We start from the raw sequence: 17522 nt of genomic DNA, 5'->3' as shown, positions 1-17522 counted from the left end.
GTCTTGTAAACAAAGTGCACCTTCAGAGGACAAAGGATTTGGTGGTATAAATATTGGGGCCCAAGCCCCAGAACTCTTTTGGATCAAGAAGACTGCCAAGAAGACGAGCTGGAGAAGCTGTGAGGAGGGACTACCACTTTGCTGCCTGCTTAGCTGTGTTGGCCTACAGTGGCAGTTTCTGTCTTGGGCAGCGAAAGGACTGGACTGAACTTTATGTAATCTACTTTCGTGAGTTTCTTCAAGGGCTTGAGGTAGAGCTTGCCCCCTGTTCAAGAAGTCTCAGGAACAGCAAAGACGTCAAGCTCGACACCATCTATGACGCCGCTGCCGACTCCGTGTCCTGAAGGCACCAAAGAGGGCACCGCCGCAATGCCGCACCGCGACCCTGGTCTCACCAACAAAGCCGGCTGACGCTGCCACTGAGCCGCTGCTCGTACCTCGACCTGTGGGTACTGCACTCTGCTCTGACTTGCTTCACGACGTTGCTGTGTTATCCCCGATGATGCCGCTCCATGCCAGACTCAACACCGCTGCTTGCCCTGTTGTTCGAGGGCACCGCTCATAAAGTTACACGATGCATCGCCCTCATCCCGCACCCCAGCCTTGGCCAACCGACGTCAATGCCATCGACTCCAGTTTGTCAGCCGACGGCAGCACTTCGGCAATGATGACACCGCTGCTTGCACCATAACCTGCCAGCACTATGATGAGCACCACCTTCATCTCACACCGTGAACTTGGTCTCTCTACCGTCGCCATCTGACGCCGCCACTGAGTCGCTGCTCGCACCGCGACCTAGGGCACTGCAGAACCCAACACCTGCCGATGCCGGCGCTCTTGACTTCACCAAGCTCTATCTGCAACGCGTGTCACTTTGAGGGCCCCAACGACTCCTACACCGATGCTCCTGAAAAAATTTTGCAACCCTCACAGGTAAGGAGCCTGGTCTCCCTGCACACCTATATATTCCGGGGTTGTCCCGCTGGAAGTTTTCAAGGTCCAAAAAAGAGACTAAGGGGTGATTTATAATTTGATGGGTGGCGCTTTGGCAGTCAGTGCGTTGAAGTAGTTTATGTGCCTCTTTTTTTAGAGTGAACTGTGATATCTGCTCTCTGTTGTGTGCCCTGAATATTGACACCACGGTATCAACAACAAAAATATCCAGGACAAAATACTGAAAAGAAAGTATTGACAGGTAAGTAAATCTTGATTTTCTAAACCTAACTCCACATATTTGTACCTGGGTGATAAATGTGCTTTGTAGGCACATAGATGTGGAGTTAGGAATAGTAAATCTACACTTTCCAATACTTTGTCCTCAATATTCTTGCACAATGACATTTTGGGAGTTGCTATTAAGTAGTCCAACTCTCTCCAAGATTTCAGGGCCTTATTTAGAGTTTGGGGCTAACTTAAAGTTCCCCAGAATCAATTGGTAAATTGTAAATGCAGAGTGGACTCCACACACAAAATGTCATCCAGCATAATATTGCTATGCTTGAGGTAGCTGAGCTGGTGGATTTACGACCAAACTCTAAATCAGGCCCTAGAGTATCATTGTTCTGCAAGATAAATGTACATTTTCTCCAGAAGTTAAATCATAATATTCTCTTGCAATGAAAAGAAATGGGATGAGGACTAACTCATGACATGACTATATCCATTTCCACCGTTCTTCTCACAATTTGCTAACCATTTTTATTTCTACAATTAATCTTGATCTGAACCTAATTTATTAATCTTGTTTTAAAATCAGGCTTATTTTTCATTCTATTCTGCAAAGAAATATATATGATCCATATTTTAATCATGGCAGATATCATGCTGAAATCCACTTTAACTGATTTGTAATTTAACCCTATCATAAAATCTAAATATTCCTTTCATGTCTTTATTTTATTAAACAAAATATGTTAGCATTTGACTGATGTTTTCCAATCCATGAATTTTCTCACTATGTATGTCAAAGTGAATAATTAGAGTAAAGTTTCTTCTTTGATCATCCACATTTCAGAAATGCGATTAAAACCCACTTCCACAATTCTTATGGAAGCTTTTTTCATTTCTTTGCTGCATTTTACAACAGATATCTGAAGTGGGAAGAGGCTTAAATAATCTTTTCTGTATTAAAAGTGTTGCCTTCCAGTACAAAAACTAAGGTTTGTTGAATGCAGAATTCCTTGCACTATGAGTAAGGGTGTGTGTACTGGTGCATGGCAGCCAAAAGTGATCCAGCACCTTGGGAGAGGAAAAAAGGCACCTCATCTTAGAAGATATGTTAATTTCTTTCTCTCTCTCCCATTGACACAAACCATGCTGCATCTAACATATGTATTTCTGGGCCAGGAGGTAGATGCCCTGACTTAGAATTGTCTGGACATCTAATGTACAAAGACCAATCATTGAGTTGCCCAGTGGCTGTTTATATTACACATTATTCAAGAGCTTCCCTTTAAGACTATTTCTGTTTCAGCTCAAAGGTTCTTGTTAACTTAAAAAAAAAACAATTAAATATCACCTGGAAATAGATGCCATAGTCCCAGCATCTCCAAAGTGTAAAAGCTTGTATTCGAGAACACCCTGGTAGGCCATCTTCCTCCATGTACACTCCATACAATCCTCCGTGAGCTTCATTGTTGGACCATTGTTCACCTGAATTACTTGCACCTGGAAACAAGAATATATCTTATCACCCAGTACTTTAACTCTATCAAAATTCTGAGGAGTGGTGATATTGTTCCTAGCATGCTAACCCTAAGAGCGTACTAGCTATGCTTAATGTGTAAAAGAATGAGTGCCAGTGCACAAAGTTCTGTTCAGAACGGCTGATTCGATTACATTTCAGCCCACATAATACCCATGCTGCACAGCCTTAATTTCACCTCCTGATTCCATAATCCACCACTAGACACTTCCTGCCTCTTCATTTCACTCTTACAAATTCCTGCTTTCCATCTGTGTGATGTTTTTTTCTGTCTCTCTCAGGTTAATGCAAGTGAGGAACTGCTTTTTGACAGTCATTAAAACTAACCCTATTTGTTGAAGAGCATGTACTACTTTTCACAAGATTAATTTTATCACTTGGACATTAATTCTGAGCACTTTTGTGGATAGAATTGTCAGTCGCAAAATATAATACATTGGTAAAGAGTTGCCGTCTCCCTCTTCATACATGGTAAGTGAACGGCAATTAATCTGCAGGAGATAGGTGCATATTCAAAGAAATACAACAAAAGGCTAGGCATCAATGCATCCTTTTTAGGTTGAGCCTAGGGAGTGCATGCACTTTCTCTTTGAGACATGCTGCATTCACTCTGTGGGCTTACAGCCCCCCCCATTGTGGAGAAGTGTGGCTCAGGGGTTAGAGGCGGCAGACCCGGAAGCTGAGATCGGCCCTGGACCAGGGTTCAATTCCCCGCCTCGACGGGGGTTGGGCTCAATAATTCCACGGACTCGATAATTCTCGCTCTGGTGCCTACTCGACTCACGGGTTCACACTCTGCGACTCTGGGCAATAGCTTGCTTAATCTCCACAACGGCCCCTCGCGGCGGGATGCCTGGCTTTCACCTTGTGGATACCCTGCAGGGGTTATCTCACAGGGGAATACCAGGACGGGTTCCCGAAGCAAGCGCATAGATGCCTGCGATGTGGGCGATTTGCGCTATATAAATACATGTACATTTACATTGCCTTTTTATTTATCCTTCAATTTGTTGCTAGTGGTTAATCCTTCCTCTTTGTCCCTCCTTTTTGTGCTTGGTTTCCTGCCACAGAGCACCGCTCAATTACTGTTAACATTATGCTTCTGTGTTTATGTGTTCAATTGGGGGACTATTTCTTTCTCTGATTCCTGCTTGTGTCACTGTTTGCCTGTGGTTCATCTACGGTGCCCGTCACTTAATCTCCCTGTTCCATCCAATTACTGAGGTGAAATGTCAGAAGCTTCTGATGCTGTTTTCGAAGGCACCTCTTTAATTTTTTCTAACTTTAAAGTGCAAGAATTTCCCCCATATCCCTCCTGATTCACTGCTTGTTGCTTTAGTGAGCCTCAGTTATTGACCTTCAGCAGCTCAACCTTGCGGCACAGTTAAAGGCAAGAGTTGGGCAACTCCTGTTGCATTTTCTCTGATTCATGTGTATATATAATGTGGACTCAAGAATCCCAAAGGTGTTGGAGTGCTTTACATGAGAGCTAATTACATCACACAATGTCAGATTAATTTTTGGGGACATTTAGAGTACGAACTCGACTGACTCAAAGGTATAAGAGCCCCTTACAAAAGTGGCAGTTACATTATACAAGGACAGGTTAATTTTTTAGTTTTTAGGTGCGTGGAGATTAAGGGATTCCATTGCCCTTCCTGTTTATTCATTATTTCCTCTTTACCTGACAAATGGGAGCATCATGCTTCCCCCCCACCTCCTCCCAAGTCTTGGCATTCTTGCCCTGCTGGCCCTTCCTGTTCTACTCCTCTCAGAGGCCTAATTTCACAGAACTTTCACTGCAGCTCCCCGGGGATCAAGGTGCATTTTTTATTACATAATGTGAACTCGAGACACCCAAAGGTGATGTGGCACATTACATGAGCGCTAGTTACATTACACAAGGTCAGATTCATTTTGGAGGCATTTTTATAGAGCTCAAACTCGACTGACCGAAGGTATTGGAGTGCTCTACAAATGCGCCAGTTACATTGCACAAGGTCAGGTTAACCTTTTTGTTTTTAGGTGCCCAGAGATTAAGTGATGCCGACATCACCCCTGTTTAGTTATTATGTCCCCGTTACCTGACAAAATAGTAGCATTTTGTCATTGTTGATATCCCCAGTGTTCTTTACACTGAGAGGGCTAGGACAGAGGCAGGGGTTAGTGACTCGCTGGTAATCGAATGGTGAAAGCAGTGTTTTGAATGAACAACTCTGGAGAAAGGCATCTGAGGAATAGAGACCTGGGGAGAGAAGGGATGTAATATCTCCATTGGAAAATACGTCACTGTTTTTTTCATAGGCTGTTCAATACTCTAGTGATGCAGTCACACACAGACTTTTATAGTTCTGTTGCATCAAGGCACTTGTCAATCTGTCTGTGCGTCAAAAAACCTTGAAATGTGTCCATAAATGTTTTCAGGGCCACACGTGTATTCCTTAATCAGACTGCATGACCCAGGGTGTAATAATTGTATAGCTCTTCAATACCTGGCAGCACTATACCAGGATAATGTGCTGCAAGGCTAAACACTTATAAGGTCCCAAAGGCGAGACATAATGACTAAGCCAATGCTTGCAATAAATCTGGGACTTGCTGAGATGTGCTGAGTACAAATTTACATAAGGCTAATGTTTGCATACGTAAGTGAGTTGTGCCCAGTAGGCCCATGTGAATATGTTGAAACATTACATTCATACTGCTCATTGGTAGAGCCAGTTAAGGAAACATTGCTTAATTAAGGTCAGGTACTCTTTAGCATTTAAAATGTCTGTTATTTTTGTTTGTGTCTATCGTTAACTTTATTATAACAGCAGTACCTGTCTCGTTTACTTTATTTTTTAGCAAAGCTTCATAAGGAATTAGAGCACAGTGTGACAGAAAAGTGGTATTGCACATTTACTTTCTAAAAATGCTTATTTGAGGACACACACATTACTTAAATATAATCTTTATGTTGCAAATTCACACTTGATGAAATCTCTCCCTTCATTAACCATGATTGTTTAAGCTCATCAGTGAACTCCCAAATTATCTGCAACCCAGACTGACAGATACCCTTTACCATTATGGTGCTGGAAATACCATTAACCTCACACCAAGTTGTAGTCCTTGGTGAACTAACAGACAGTACAGACACAGAACTCCAATTAAGTTGCACTGGGTTGGCTTGGCTACTTCAACCTAGTTTAGAGTTGAGCTGGTTTCTACTTATAATCTCCTTATCTCTGACATAGACTCTTGGAATCATTTGAAAAAAGGGTTGAATCATGATCCAAGAGTGGTTTAATGCATGGCCATGTACACTGGGCCCCACAATCAACTACTTCAGAGATACTATCTTGAATATCACTGAATCCAAAGAGCATGCGAGCGACGTGAGTATGAAGTGTATTACCCAGAGATGCTGCCATTCCTGGCCATATTACTTATACATTTCTGGGTCCTGGTGAAGGGTAAGCTGATAGTTTTAGGTTTCCAGCACCCTTACTCTCAACAGAAAAAAAAGAGCAGCAGGTGATGACTGGATTCAGTTAATTTGTATTTGTTCAGTTGATGATATGATTATTAATTTTGACAGCCCTGGGTCCAGTTTAGGGTTGAAGTTGTTCTTCATATCTCGGGCCTAGGAAGATGGTAACTCATAGCCATAGCAATCGTCCTGCATTTTCTCTTGCATGAGGCTTTTAAATTCTCTGCTCATTAATCAAAAAGAAGAATCTAATATAAAATGCTTCCCTGGTTACTTGAAAAAAATTAGGACACATGCTTCAGACTATTCAAAAAACCTAATTGTATCTATGAATTATACCTTGTGAACATTTTTATTTAATTTAAAGGTAATCCCAGGTGTGAATGAGGCCTTTTCAGGTATGGGACTTTAGACATTTCGAATGCAACAGACAAAGCTTGACCCATGATAAAATAGAATGGGCTTCTCATTCATTCCTACGGTCCTCCAGGCCCATAGGAATGAATGGGAAGGTATTCCTTATTACCGATTGGGTAAATACTGAATCGGTGAAAACGAATATTACCGAATTGGTAACATTTACTGATTGTTTACCTACATTCTATTTACCGATTCTTAAATACCGAATCAGTAAAATTCGGTATTTAGGAATCCGTAAATAGAAATTACCAACATCTTGCCCTAGATATCTGATTACTTATAATATGGGGTTGGTGTGAGCTAAGACATGTTGCCCATTTTTTTTATTTGACCAATCACAATCATGCACAATCTTTAATGTTCTATAAAGTATATTTTGGCTGGGTACCAATACTAAGTATAAAGAGGATCCCTGGAAAACGCAATACATTCACTCGTTCATACTAGTAGTAATCACTGGTCATAAACTAATTTATACCGTTAACAGACTTTTTTTATTAAAAAAACACACATAAATAGATAAACCAGAATGCATTACATAATAAATTTTGTCGTTCATAAAAAGGATAACCTTCCATACAGTAAATAAAAAACAAAGTTACAAATTAATTCATCAATTTCCCTGGAACTTGTGGGGTCTTCTCTCTTCGTGTTGACTGGGTACAAATACTGACAAGGCTTTTTGGAATACTCTTTTATCAGATGAGGTATTAAAAGATAGTGAAAATTTCTGGTCTACTGTTAACCATCACTTTTTTTCTGGATCAGAAAACACCACTCTGGAAAGTAATATTAAGGATGAACATTGGGTAGCACACTTTAGGTCTATTTATGGTTACCTTGACCAGGAGACCCTATTTGGGGACACACCTCTTATGCAGTCAGCTCCTCCCTTAGTTTTTGAAGTGCATGAAGTTGAGAGAGCAATTTTAGAGACCTCAAAGAACAAAGCGCCTGGCCCTGATGGCGTGCTGGCAGATCTCTATAAGAGCGCTCCTAAACTTTGGGCTAAGGTTTTAACAAATGTGTTCAATGTGTCAGGAGCAAATGAGTTACCTGCATTTTGGGCCAGTTCAACCATTATCCCATTTTTTAACAAGGGGCAGAGAGGGGACCTCTCGTGCTGTAGATCAATCTCCTTGATTGACTCTGCAGTTAAAATTCTGGGCAGAGTCATCCTACACAAACTTATGGATTAGTTGAATGGCCGAGGGGTCCTCTCAAACCTGCAATAAGGTTTTAGACCGAATAGAAGTACCTTAGATCAATGTTTGAACCTGCAGCTTTTAATAAGTAAATATACAATTGCTAAGGATGGGTCCCTTTACATGGGTTTTATGGACCTCTCGACCGCCTTTGATCTGGTGAACAGGTCCAAGCTGTGGCAAATTTTATTGGATTTGGCTATCGATCTGTCTCTAGTCAACTTTTTAGCTCATCTACATTGTGGACTTTTAGCCTCAGTAAGGGTCACACAGGGGGAAAGATGCACTAGCCACTTTAGTTCAGAGAGGGGGGTCAGGCAAGGGTGTATCTTGGCCCCCTTCTCTTTACATTATATATAAATGGACTCGAGAAATCTTTAGTTGAGGCTTCCTTGGACGTCCCACGTATAGGAGATACTGTTATTCCGATGCTTCTATACGCTGATGATGCGGTCCTACTGTCCTGCACCAGGGTAGGTTTGCAAAACCCTTTGAACTCCTTTGGTAATTTTATGACGTCATTGGGCCTGAAAGTAAATATAAATAAGTCTCAGGTTATGATTGTAGGGGAGAAAAGTAAAAAACTGAATAGGAAGGCCTTTTTTTGCTGTGATGCTGAGGTGAAGAGGGTCCCCATGTTTACATACTTAGAGGTCCTCTTTGATGAAAGAGGTACTTGGGGTCCCCAGCAGAAGCAGAAAAGTAATGCGGTAGCTAAATCTACCTAGGCTCTTATTGGATTCGTAAAATGCCTGGGGGTACAGTTTTTAAGAGCTCTGTTATCTGTCCCACAGTCTACACCGACTTTTTCGATCCACACAGAATTGGGACTGGAGTATGTGACAGATCTAATAAAAATGGCCCCTTTGATTTTTTGGCTTAAGACCTGGCTTAACCAGGAAATCTCGCTGAATCACCTGATCTTAGAGGATTGTTTAGCCCTGGATAGAGCCTGTAAGATTCCATGGCTGGCCTGTATTAAAAAAATGTTCCCGATGTTAGGGCGCCCTGAGCTTTATTCTTCTCCGGATCGTATTAAACAAGAGGATGTGGGTTGGACGAGAATTAGTTTTTTAAATATGTCAGTTCGGGAAAGGGAAGAGCAGGAACTGGAAAAAACCCTTGTAAAACTTAATTATGTCCTGGTTACTTCTCCTTTGATTGAGCCTTATTTAAAACTAGTAACGAGACCCTTTCATCGGCACCTCCTGATTAGATTCTGTTTTAATCGAATTCAACTTACATTGGGTTCTTTCCCAACATGGGGTAAACCAGAAAACTCCAACCCATGTAAGTGTGATAACTTTTCTGCACAAGACACTTTACATTTTATTATGCTCTGCGAGTATTATTCTGATATCCGTAAAAAATATTTGATGCCGATCCTGAAGGAGGCGGGGTTTATACAGGTCAGGAAAGCCCTCATTTACTTGCAGATGCTGAGTAGTACCCGTGTTATATTTTATGTAGCAAGCTTTTTAGTTGCCGCTGTGCGAATTAAGACTAAGAGTCTGTGTGTCCTGATCATTCCTGTGTGACTACACTTTTATAATGAGTTTTATGTATATTTTATGATCTGTTTTTTAATACTAAATGAATTTCCATGTTTTTAAATTGATGTACATCATTTATGGTATATTTGCTATGAAATGTTTGTATCTGTGTCTTTTTATGATTTGAAATAATCGAATAAAAGTGTTTTGACTGACAGGGCTTTTTGGAATACCGTTTGTTTTGATTCATAAATACTAGTTTGATTTTCATATACTTTACCCTTAAACTCTATGTCCACATTACCTTAATTGCAGAGAATTAACACTAAGTGGCTAATTACGATGTCGGGCAGACTTAATTCTGCTCGACACAGTCTCTGTCCTGGGACCGACCAACCTCCGGTCGGAGGTCCCAAACGCCTAATTAAGGTGTGACCGAACTCTGTGTGGTTACATTCCTACATACAGACGTAAACTAACCATAGTGGATGCTTCCATAGGAAAATGGGAGGTACTGTTAATCCTTGCACCCTGTGACAGACACCTTAAGGTACCTGCCAAGAGGTGCAGGGAATAACAGGGGGGCACCATAGGTGCCCCCTCAGCCACCAACAATATGCCGCACACACAAGAGAGCACAGACATGGTTTCCATATCGGACAGGCTGGCATGGAAAACCATGCCGGAAACAATGCATTGTAATCTCAAGGACGGATATTCCCTCCCTTTGGGATTACAATCTGGTTCTGAATGGCCGACCGCCTCCTTGAGCCTGTCAGAAGCCAGCCAGAATGACCGACTGGCTTCACTTCTGACCGGGTGATACTTAATCAGCCTGTTGGAAGTGAAACTGATGATGGTGGTCGTATGGCCTCCAACCTAAGGTCGGAGGCCTTATGACCGCTTTCATAATGAGGTCCTACATGTTTTCAAATCATGTTGCCAATGTAAGTTACTGAAACAAAGTCATCATCAACTTACCTGTGCATGGTTCACCTTTAACACGGTAAGCAACTCTTTCAAATCCTGCAACAATATTGTCCTGCAGGATGATCTGCCTGCCGTTATTTACCTGAAAGTACATTTAAACATAAAAATAATGTTACTATGAAAACCTTTAAGAAAAATGGCTAAGAATACAAGTTAATGGAAAACTGTCAATATATTTGAGAGTTAAATTTGAAAAAGGGGATAGATAATCTGCAAAAACAAGCAAAGGGTTCCAAAAAATTCTCACGTTAATTAAACATACTTTGCAACCTATTCACTTCTCCCTATGACAAAAGTAGATGGAAAACTAAAAGAGGTTATTTAACTTAAAAAAATGAGTACAAATATTTCCAGTTAGATATTATTGACATTTTTTTTTATATATGTATTTTAAATATCTATTATATTCTAATCTAAACGATACAGCTCTATCGACTTAATTCTGAACTAAATCTTCTAATATATTAAAAATAAGTAAACTTATTTTTGTGAACTTTAAATTAAAAAATAAATTCCCACCCAAAGTAAAAGCAAAATGTGGATGATTAAATATTAAAAGTGGTGTAAAGAATTAATTAAAAGTAATTGAAAAACATTTCATTACATTGTAATTGTACATTCATTTTAAAGTTAAAAAGATTGTCAAAATATTAAATAATCACTGTTTGATTTTCTGATTTTTTAGCATTAAATTATATTTAGTTATATGTTTAACTATGTTGACTATTTTATTTAAATTTAACAAAATTTTCTTGTGGGCTTTATTTTAAGTCCCTTTGTAACATAGAAGTTCACCATGAGACATTACATATACAAAAGATGGTATATTCTACAGGAGAACAGCACAACACAACCGCTCTGGTCTCAAACTCCAGGGCGCTAACATAGAATTAATAATACTTCCATGACTCCTAGAACAACATGAGGAAGAAAAAATAATTCTAAAAGAGATATATTAAAGAGAGAATGCATATAAATATATGAGGGAATATAACACATCCCTTCCCTTAACAAATTAAACATAATCTTTCATTTTTACAGGAGTTTTAACACATCTACCACCAGTTTTAATTCTGGTAGCAACAGATTCAGAAGGAACTCCAAGATCACATGGCAAACAAAATTCACCATTATTGATCACAATAAGAACATTCTGATGACACTTAAAAACACACCTTACATTACATACTCTTCCAACTTGTGTCATAACACTATTGATGTTACCGTTAACTACTCGAATAGGAGGACCATACTTAGAAGTCTCTTTTGTGTTGAGACGTGGTTTACATATTCTCACCAAGTCCCCAACTACAAAAGAAGGCACTTTCACATTAATGTGAGCATCATAGCACTCTTTCATTTATTTCTTGTTTTTGTTGAACTTTAAAAGAAACTCGTAGTCGATCATTACCTCATCAGGTAATTTGTTTTTAATCCACTAAGTACAATGTTTGGATGTCGGTTATCTCCGTCTCAGAAGATGGAATGAGCTGAGATCTGGGATATATTGGCTTGTAATATGATACATCCAAAGTCTTTCTCTCAGAACAACTTTCCATTCTTTACCAATTTTCCTAGCTACTTCTACTTCATCCTTAAGCACATGGTTGAATCTTTCAACCTGTCCATTCCCTTGTGGTTCATAGAGAGCAAAAATCTCTGTGAAAAACCTGCTGAAGGTTTGAGTGGTTGCATGTGGAACAAACTTAACCTCAGGCCATTTTGAGTGGTAATCAATGATCACCAAAGCAAAATGAGCTTCTTGAGGTAGACAATAAAATGGCCCAGAAACATCAAACACAATGTTTTGCCTTGGATATTTTGGCGATGGTACTTGTTTCAAAGGAGCATGACATGGTTTCAACATTTTATCACTGTTAATACATTCAGCAGATTCCCTCACAGTCCTGTCTGCCATCTTGGCCACCAAAAACTAGATCTCACCAACCTTTTCATGTATGACATTCCAGGATGTCCCTCGTGGGCAAGTTTAAGAATAAAGTGTGGCATGGATTCAGGAGGAGCACATTTCCCATCCTTGAAAATGAATTCTCCTTCCACTGCTAGCTCAGTGGACTTGTGAAAAAGACTTGACTTCAACAGGGACAGACTTACTTTTAGGTCATCCATTAAGAATAAAATCTCTAAGCATACTCCAACTCTTATCAGCAACTACGCACTTCTTCTATTCTTCATCGCAGATGGTAGAAAATTCCATGGCAACAAAATCAGTAACAGAAGCAATCATTTCGAGATCTTGACATACTTCCACTTCTTCCACACTAGGACAAGGTAAACGGGAAAGGCAGTCTGCCATAAAATTGTGCTTTCCCGGAACATACTCCACACTAAAACTATATTCTGTAGTCTGGACATAAGTATACCTATCCTGGCAGTGGCATTCCATCCTCCTCCAGGTGACAAAATAGAAACATGTGGCTTGTGATCAGTTCTGAGTACAAACCTACTTCCCCATAAAAAATGGGAAAGTGCTCAATACCCCACATACAACGCAACAGTTCCCTTTCAATAACACAGGATCTCCTTTCAGTTTCATTGAGAGTACATGAAGCAAATGCCACACACCATTCTTCCTTCCCACACTTTTGAGACAAGGCACCACACAAACCATACAAACTGGCATCTACTGTCACAAGACACAACTTATTCATACAGAAAGACTTCAACATTGGAGCTTTGACAATCTCATTTTTGATAAATTGAAAGGCATCTTGTTGTCTCTGTGTCCAACAAAGTTCGGCCTTGTGTACAGTAAGTTCTCTCAATGGTTCTATTTTGGTTGAGAAATCTTTGATAAACTTTCTATAGTATTCACACAATCCTGCAAATGATAATAACTTTTCTTTGTTGTTGGGGTGGGGCCTTTACAATAGCTTCGACTTAAGATTTTTTTGGAACAACTCCATTTCTAGAAAGGGTATGCCCCAAATACTTAACCGTCTCACTAAACATATTGCACTTATTCTGCTTAAGAGTAAGGCCATTTAATTCTAAACAATTACATACTTCTTTCACATGTTCAGCATGTTTCTCTTGGTTAGGAGAAAACACAAGAATGTCATGCTGAAAGCACTTTACAAAACTGTCTAAATCTTTAAAAAATATGGTACATTCCCCTCTGAAATACTGACACCGCAGATGGCAAACCGAAAGGCATTCTTTCTTTTTGGAATAGCCCCTGCAACATTAGAAAAGCAGTGTATTGTTTTGAATCTTCAGTCATGGCAATCTGGTGATAAGCAGAATGCAAATCAAATGTAGACAATACCTTGGCTCCTTCCAGCATACAGACAATCTCATTTATATTAGGCAAAAGATGACAATCCACCACCAAATTCGTATTTAATGCTCTCAAGTCCATACAGAGTCTCAAACTTTTATCAGCTTTTCTCGCTAGAACAATAAGAGAAACGCATTCTGAGGTCTCTACTTCTTCTATGATATCTTCCTCAATAAGATTTTGCAGAATCAACTTAAGATCCTCTCTCACACAAACAGATACACCTCTCAACTTCTGCCTAACAGGAAGGGCTCCTTGCTTAAGTTTAATTTTATGAATACAATTGTTGAGTCTTCCTAACTTTCCTGAAAAAACTTTGGAAAAAGAGTTGACAATAGCAGTGCTCTCATCATTATAATTCTTATCTTCCTGCACTTGAGACACCAATAACACAGGATCACAACTCCTACAGTTGAGAATAATTCCTAGACACCACTGGTATTTCCAACGTAGCACGTTCACACCCTTGACCGCAACACACATTTTAATATGAGCCATGTGTACTTTAAATTCAATATCAACATCCACATACCATTCCATGTCAATTTTAGATCCACCAAAAGCCCTAGCAATGATGTCTGATTCCTTCAGATCTTTAAGAGTGAAAATACCTTCAAAATGATCAAGGATAATATCCTTAGTAATAATGGTCCACGGAGAACCGGATTCAGCCACCAGTTCAATCTCAACATTCAATATGTGTACCAAACATCTGGGTGGTGTAAGATCAACCCATGGTTCCAACTATTACTGTATTCAGTAATAGTACCTCCTTCACACTCACTCACTCCGTCATTAACAAAATCTTGGTTGACATAAGAATTTCTATTCCGAGTAGGATTTCAGGCAGCATAACTCTTAGAATCTCTGCAAAATACAGAAAAATGTCCACAACGTCAACACTACTTACATTCTTTACCTAAGGCTGGACACTTAGGAAAAGAAGCCCCAAGGTTAGGGTTTCCACACCGAAAACAATGAAATTCCTTGTCAGATATTTTAAACACTCTTTGAGCGACATGTGAAGGCTCTGGCTTTACAGCACAGAATTCGTCTTCTGTTCCTTTGTTATCTTTATAAAAGGACTTCATCCATTTTTCAGATAGTTCCATTGCTTTTGATGCACTTATAAAGACTCCTAGATTAGGATACTCCATTAGAGATGCTATTGAATTTTCTTACTTTTGACATGGACAATAATCTGATCTCTGTTCATTTCATCAATTATAGGACCAAAACTGCAATTGACAGAGAGAGCTTGTAACGCTGTGAGAAATCATCAAAAGTCTCATTCTCTTCCTGAGCTCTTGTATAAAATGTAAACCTGTTCAAAGCAACACTAGAAGTAGGTTTAAACCTGATCTCTATGAGAGCCATAGCATCTTCAAACAGATTTCTATCTCTGCTGCCATCAGTTTGTGGAAGGGTTCTAAAAACAACCTGTCCTTCAGAACCCAACAATGTAGAAAAATATGTTTCTTTCTTTCTGCAGAGAGTCTCTCACCATCAATGGATTTAAGAAATGCTAAAAATTCCATTTTCCACCTAGTCCAAGGATTAGAAGGTTCTCCTTTCGTTTGAAGAAATTTTGCAGGAGGATCAAATTGTATGGCGGCACCAACACAGGTAAGAAATTTCGAGATGTAGCAAAAACACACAACACTAAGGGCCTGATGTAGGTAATTCATTTTACCACTTCTTAAATACCGAACCATACCGATTTGGGATTTAAGAAGTGGTAAAATGGAGGGGGGGGGATGTAGGTATTTCAGATTCGGTTAATACCGAATCGTTGAGATTCGGTATTTACCGATTCTGTAAATACCGAATCGGTAATGCCCATTGATTCCTATGGGCTTTGCAGCCCATAGGAATCAATGGGCATTACCGAATCGGTATTTACCGATTCGGTAAATACTGATTACAGCAAGTGTGCAGGGGGTGTCACTTTGACACCCTCTAGCACCCCAAATACTGGCATGTGTGCCATGTGGCACACAGACATGCCCTAAGGGCATATCTGTCTGTCACATAGCATAGGTGTGCATGCACACATGTGCATGAACACCTGAATTCGGTATTTTACCACCCAATTGGATTGGGTGGTAAAATACCGAATCTGACAGGCCTTTGGGACTCAGAAGAGTCCCACCTACATATGGAAGTTACCGAATCGGTAAAAATACTGATTCGGTATTTTACCAAATTGGTAAATTTATTGATTCGGTAAATTTACCGAATCGGTAAAATAGGGAAACCCATTTACCGGTCGGTAATGGCCGAATCGGCCATTACCGGCTGGTAAATGGCGGCCTACATCGGGCCCAAAATGGTTAACACATCATTACTGCCCCATAAAATATATATATAGTAGAGCAGGCGCGCTCGCCGGACACGCCCACTAAAGGCCACGCCCCCTCGCCCTACAAATGTGCATGCACAGGAAGCGCAGCGGACGAGCGCAGCGGGAGCGCCGTTTGCGCGCCGAAGGCGCGCCTAAGGCAAGCCCGTCTGTGCCCGTCCGTGCCACGGCCGGGCCCAGGGCCGGTCACGCTGCCCAACCTACGGTTCGTACAAATCAAGTACTTACCTATACCCGAGCTGAACTACTCGCTCTAAACCGCAATAAAAATTACTGTCTTAACATTATCAATGCCGAGACATGGTTAGGACCCGCCTGCTGCCTCCATTGCAGAACTCTCATCACTCCGGAAAAACAGTCATGTAACATAAACAACGCGACCTCGCTTCGAGGAGCCTTGATCAATGCGAGGTCCATTTGCAAAAATGGGGAGCACATTCTTGACCTCATTACAGAGAACGACATTGACATGCTCTTCATAACCGAAACATGGCTGAAACCATGGTGCAACCCGATCATAGCCCAAACTGTCCCCCAAGGATACCTCATTCAGAGGATCGACAGACAAGAACTCAGAGGAGGTGGCCTAGCCATCATCCACCGAGATTCGCTGAAATGTACGACCATAGAACTATCAGACGTAAAAGGGGCAGAAAGTATGGGTTTCTGCATCCAACTAAATGAGGAAAATACCTTCGCAGGAGCACTCATCTATCGCCCCCCAGGACCCCAAAACGGCTTCTTCGAAAGTTTCGAAGATGCTCTCAGCACCCTAACCCTAAAATACGCAAATTTCACAGTTCTGGATGACCTAAATTTCCACCTAGACAAACCCGACGACCCCAATACCATATGGCTTAAGGACTTAACCAATATTCTAGGTTTGGAAATACTGACCAAAATGCCCACGCACAAAGCAGGCCATATACTAGACTGCATTTGCACTAATACCAAAACCCTAACGGTCGAAAACCCGCTGATCCAAACATGGACCGACCACTGGTTAATTCCGTTCAATCTAACCACCAACAAAAAAATGTCTAATACCGCTAACCTAAAAATCGAAGTCCCGATGCAAAAAGACTGGAAAAAGCTTGCCAGCTCACCAAATCTCCTGCTCACCGCAGAGAAATCTAGACCATTGCTATCTGGAGACACAGAATCCGACTACAAAACTTTTTGCAATTGGATCTCTGAGTGTTGCGGTCCGGCCAACTCAGAGAAAGTTAGAAAAAAACAGAATAGAAAATCCGCACCCTGGTTTTTCCCCGAGCTAAAAATCAAACGTACAGAAATCAGAGCGCTCGAAAAGAAATGGCGCCAAAACTATGACCCAAAGGAAGCCCTTGCCTACAGAATCGCTAGGAAACTATATCACTCTATGATAAGAAACGCCAAAAAAGACCATTTCCTTCAAAGAATTAATCGGTCCAATAATAATCAAAAACAGATCTTTAAAATTGTAGATGAGTTCATGAACCCCAGAATCCTTAGGCAAGAAATACCACCCTCATTGGCTCTCTGTAACGATATAGTTGACTATTTCGAACAGAAAATACTTAAACTTACCAC

At 40.5% G+C, this 17522-nt stretch overlaps 1 protein-coding gene across 1 annotated transcript in view; it reads right to left on the bottom strand.

Moving 5' to 3' along the window:
* Window positions 1–17522, bottom strand: part of LOC147724582 (fibrocystin-L-like) — a 2246326-nt gene that overhangs the window by 412776 nt on the left and 1816028 nt on the right. Inside the window, exons 69-70 of the mRNA XM_086918063.1 lie at window positions 10279–10369; window positions 2519–2667 (exon numbers count right to left, since the gene is read on the bottom strand). Coding sequence (XP_086774189.1) covers window positions 2519–2667; window positions 10279–10369 — 240 coding nt within the window. The remainder of the gene's footprint in view (window positions 1–2518; window positions 2668–10278; window positions 10370–17522) is intronic.

Source organism: Lissotriton vulgaris, chromosome 4_1 (genome assembly GCF_964263255.1).
Source record: "Lissotriton vulgaris chromosome 4_1, aLisVul1.2, whole genome shotgun sequence".
Classification (NCBI taxonomy): Eukaryota; Metazoa; Chordata; class Amphibia; order Caudata; family Salamandridae; genus Lissotriton; species Lissotriton vulgaris.
Note: the sequence above shows the minus strand (reverse complement) of the source record. Positions and strands in the feature narration are given on the sequence as shown.